General features: G+C 36.0%; 1 protein-coding gene across 6 annotated transcripts; it reads left to right on the top strand.

The window, feature by feature from the left end:
- On the top strand, positions 1 to 4,606 carry LOC133859465 (uncharacterized). Of its 6 annotated transcripts, XM_062294876.1 has the most exons (9): positions 43 to 60; positions 685 to 752; positions 851 to 953; positions 1,179 to 1,215; positions 3,016 to 3,089; positions 3,191 to 3,284; positions 3,416 to 3,498; positions 4,145 to 4,344; positions 4,464 to 4,606. In XM_062294876.1, the coding sequence occupies exons 3-8, from the start codon at positions 882 to 884 to the stop codon at positions 4,328 to 4,330; spliced, it is 546 nt and encodes a 181-aa protein (XP_062150860.1). In that variant the 5' UTR covers positions 43 to 60; positions 685 to 752; positions 851 to 881; the 3' UTR covers positions 4,331 to 4,344; positions 4,464 to 4,606. The 6 variants fall into 6 exon arrangements, with proteins under 6 accessions (XP_062150857.1, XP_062150860.1, XP_062150855.1 ...); XM_062294871.1 differs by having other exon boundaries at positions 4,145 to 4,606; XM_062294872.1 differs by lacking the exon at positions 43 to 60 and adding an exon at positions 155 to 199 and having other exon boundaries at positions 4,145 to 4,606.

The raw sequence follows: 4,606 nt of genomic DNA, 5'->3' as shown, positions 1-4,606 counted from the left end.
CATTTTCTTCCACGACAGCTCCTTCGTCTTGCTGTTGGGGACTTGGGGTATATCATTGAGGTAATCTTTTCTCCCTCTCGTTGCTCTCTCTCTCTCTCTCTCTCTCTCTCCTCGGTAATTTTCCCCTATTCCGTTCACTCTCTCCTTTTCTCTCTCTGTATATGTCCAAATTTGGAGTTTGAAGAGTGCTAGGAACTGGGTAATCGATATTCTGATGACTATTTGAAGGTTTAGTTCATTTGTTTAGTAATATGTGGAATTTGGAGAGGAAGAACAGTGAACCTATATATTGTATGTCACAAATTTATCCCTAAATTCGTGTTGGTGTGTAGGTGTTGGTTGAGTCCAATTCATGAGCAAGAATTGATATGGCTATTCATATGTGTTGATTTTATTTGATGATTTTTTGTTGGGTTAGCAAATTGAATGGGGGACAATGCGTTTGAAACACGCATTTTCCTATTTCACATTAAGGGGGATTGATTAGAGAGACTTCAATACCTCTGGTTCTGAGGTTTTGGGGGATGGGTCTCGACGAGAATTTCCCGGGTTTGGGTTACACACACTATAGTAGCTCAGTACATATTCTGGGTTCTGAATTTCGTTGGTTGGTTAGTTCAAAAGGCGAAAGCTTTCCCTCTCCAAACCTTAACCAAGCTTTTTTGCTTATAAAATTCAATTCAGGGAATATTTGATTTTGACAATTCAAAGCTTGGGACGAGTTGGGTCAGAGGATTTTAAGACTCGCCTTGGTCCTTGTTCCCCAAAGCTTTCCTTTTATTTCTCACATTTTATTTGTGTCTTTGTGTGCATTTCATTTTATTTATAAACTTCTTTTGATCGTATTCAGGGCATAATCAAATAAAGTAACCGAAACAAGAATGTTTACCAATGACCAGAGACAAGAAGAGCGAACGGGAAGATATGGAACTCCAAGGCTGCAATACCTTCAAGTACTCTTCCTACAATTTTGACAATCTACTTTGTTATATACTGTCATTCTACTTCTTGTATGTACCAAAGTTCTGTGAATTTTCGATGATATGTTAGTTTTATTCTTTAGGATGTTGATACGGCCGTTACCTTTTGATGGGAAGGTTGTTGATTCATCTATGTGTATTTGATTTGCTGACCTTTGATATATTTAAGTGGGACCAATTTTTTCCATTTTGTTGCAGGAATTGGTGAGTCAGTTTCAGAACTCTACTGATGAAGGTGTGCATCATCTTGATTATGTTCCTCTGTTTTTATGTGGGTAGCCTATTTTCCGACTCTATGACTATATGAAGCATTAAATTTTTTATTGTGTACAAAAATGAGGAAATGTCAAGCTTGCCATGTAGCAACCATAGGTATGGCAACAATTTAATGTCCCTCTACCGTATCCGTATGGTTTTGCCTCTACCACCTGAGAAAAGATGAAATCCAACTTAAAAGTTGACTAGTGAAACGAAATAAAATGAGGCCTTGAGTAATATGAGTATGGATTCTGAGTTTTGTATTGAAAAGTTGCACGATTTGTGCTGAAAGAAGCATATGTATTTTTTATGTTGTGTGGTTTGTAACTGTATTTTTTTATGGAAAGGGGAAAGGAAAAGCTCGAGTATGGATACATGTTACTATTTAAGTTTTAATTGTCTGCTGGTTTATCCTATTGTCTTTGCTCTAAAAGGAAGCTTCGAATTTCTATAAGGCTAGCAAACAAGTACAAGCAATCATGTGCAGAACCCAATCTAAATCTGGTTTACAAGTGCGTTGTCTTTAACTTTACTGCAAGTCTTTAACTTTACTCCATGGAATTTACACTTAACATAGACTTGTAGATATATATGATGTGCCCACTTTGAATGAAAAGGTGGGTGTCTATTTTGGCAGACCACCACTTGTGGCTGACTGAGATAGCAGACAGCATTTGTGGCTGCTGGACGATGGGTTGGCTGACTGTGATGGTATGGCTGTCAACCAGTTCTAGCAGTGGTATCAGCAAATGTTAGATAATCCCTTATATTGTTATAGTATTAGGGCTCTATTGTGAATAGGCTCTTAAAACGTTAGGATGCATGAATCATGTGATTTGGTTGTTATTTGATGATTGATTGTTACTAATAATAGGCACCACATTTGTAACGCTACCCATGTCAGTGTAGTAATTTGTCTATGAGACTAAGGTATTTATTTTAATGAAACAATTCTCCTTTCATGCTACTCTCATTGCTGATAACCTCTTGCCTCATTTTACTTGTATACATCAAGAGAATGGTGCGGCGGAACATGTTGTCATTTTGTTGGGACCAACCCAACTTGCTGGGCAATTAGTGCCAGTGGTCTTTGGATCAAATGGCATTTCCTCCCCCATTAAAAAGGATGGGGAGTGAAGACACTTGTTGAATCCTATATGGTGCTTACTTACCAAAAAAGAAAGAATCCTATATAGCGTTTGAGTCATATTTGCATATCAAAACTGAAAAAAGAAAAATTACTGAACCATTCGTTGTTCTAGCCATTGGTCTTTTTCTCCAATATTTGTATTCATAGGTTACCTCGGAGTTGTGATGAAGTAGCTACTACCACTCATAGGTTGGAAGCCACGATTCAAAAGCCTATTGTTCTTGAGGACACAAGAATTCTCTTAATTGAGCTTTTTTATTTTTTTGATAGGTAAGAAATTAATTTTATATAAAAAGCGTAAGGCGCCCCTTAGTACACTAGTAGTATACAGGGAAAACGCCTATCTAGAAATAGAAAAGCTCAATTAATTCTCTTAATTGAGCTTTGAGGGAGAAAAAGCGTGTCATTCACCATTTATGCTAAATGTAGACATGCTCCTTTGCTTTTATATGCTTTTTTGAGTTATATTCTAAAAATAATTATTATCTGATATTGTTACTCACTTTGTCAATATCAGGGTACATGGTGTACTTAGCTAAGATTTTTAATTTTTAATGACAGTTAATTCACCTGTGGGAATATCCTTAACTCTGAAACATGTAATTGATTTTGTTCTTTTATTTACAGAAACAAAAGAGAGAATTGCTGCTAATCTGGCAAACTTTGCATATGACCCTTACAATTATAAATTCTTGCGCCAGGTATGGTACATTGCCTTTGGTTATAATTTTTCTACGAAATAACTAAAATTTCTTCCATAACCTTTTCCACCTTCTAAGATTTACTTATGATTTCTAAACAGCTCAATGTTGTCGAACTTTTCCTTGACTGCATAACGGAACCCAATGAGAAGCTTGTGGAATTCGGGCTTGGAGGGATATGCAATTCCTGCGTAGGTAAGTATGGAAATTTACCCTCTTTGCAGTTCCTAAGAAATCTTAAAGGCACATTGTTTTCCATTATAAAATATAATGATGGTTGGGCCCTAGAGCGTGATTTAACAAGTTTTTGTGTTTTATTTCTGCAGATCCAGTGAATGCTGCAATTGTCACTCAATGTAGCGGGATTCCTCTTATCATTCAATGTTTATCGAGTCCGGTTAGAAACACTGTAAGTGCCACAACTTTTAGTCAATGGATTTTTTGCACTCCTTTAACTCAATTTTTGCACTCCTTTAAGTCAGGTTTCTTTTTCTTTCATCTTTTAGAAGATGGTAAGTAGGTGATAGTATGATTATGGTTCTTGAGATATGTGTCAAATTTCAATTTCTCTATCTTTTCAATTTAATCCTTACAGTTTAAAAATGTCAAAATGTTTTTGTACGCATATTAGGCGAAAGAGTAATGTTTATTGCACACAAAGTGTACACAAATCTGATTTGTCCAGCAGTTTTTTTTTTTTTTTTTTTTTTTTTTTAAAAAAAAACATTTCCACGTCAGATTTGTGTACAAAGTATGTACCTTTGTGTGCAAGAAACATTACTCTGAGGCAAATAACAATTGTTTTTGTACTCGTATACGTGTTAGTCTCATAAAATCAGAATAGATTGGGACGTGAAAATTGAATTTGAAAAAAATCATTAAAAAAAATTAAAATTGTGTTCTTTAACAGGTCACGTGTGATGTGTCTTTAGATATCTGATTTGATTTTGGAATGCTTTATCAATATGTAACCTGAAATTGATGGTACCAAAAGCATATATGTTTTATGGTTTGGTGTGCATATATTCATATATAAAATTCACATTGATTTTTAGGTGAATTATGCGCTTGGTGCTCTTTATTATCTCTGTAACGCATCTAATAAGGGAGAGATTTTAAAGCCGGAAGTGATTGATGTCATCAAGAGATATGCTGCAGCTGAAGCGGTTAGTGTCAGCTTTAGTAATCTGGCGAAGGCATTTTTGGACAAACATGTGGGAGTGGGAACAAGTGAGCCTTAAAGGCATGCTTTCTCGTAGGGACGCCACTATCATATGAAAGCTCAGTTCGCATTGGCAATTCGTTTCTCTATCTTGCTAGAAATTCTTTTGATTCCTTGTTTGGTTTAATCATTACTCGTGTGTCCATGTGCAGGGGTTTTGCATTGTGCTTGATGGTTATGATGTAATTATGTAACCCAAAAAGCTTGAACTCGACCCAAAAGGGTGGCCATGCCACATTGGCATGTGTCAGCCCAATTTCTTCAAAGTAAGCGGCGGATAGAAGTTTTTTACAAA

Source organism: Alnus glutinosa, chromosome 2, assembly GCF_958979055.1.
Source record: "Alnus glutinosa chromosome 2, dhAlnGlut1.1, whole genome shotgun sequence".
Classification (NCBI taxonomy): Eukaryota; Viridiplantae; Streptophyta; class Magnoliopsida; order Fagales; family Betulaceae; genus Alnus; species Alnus glutinosa.
This window is presented reverse-complemented; position numbering and strand designations above follow the sequence as displayed.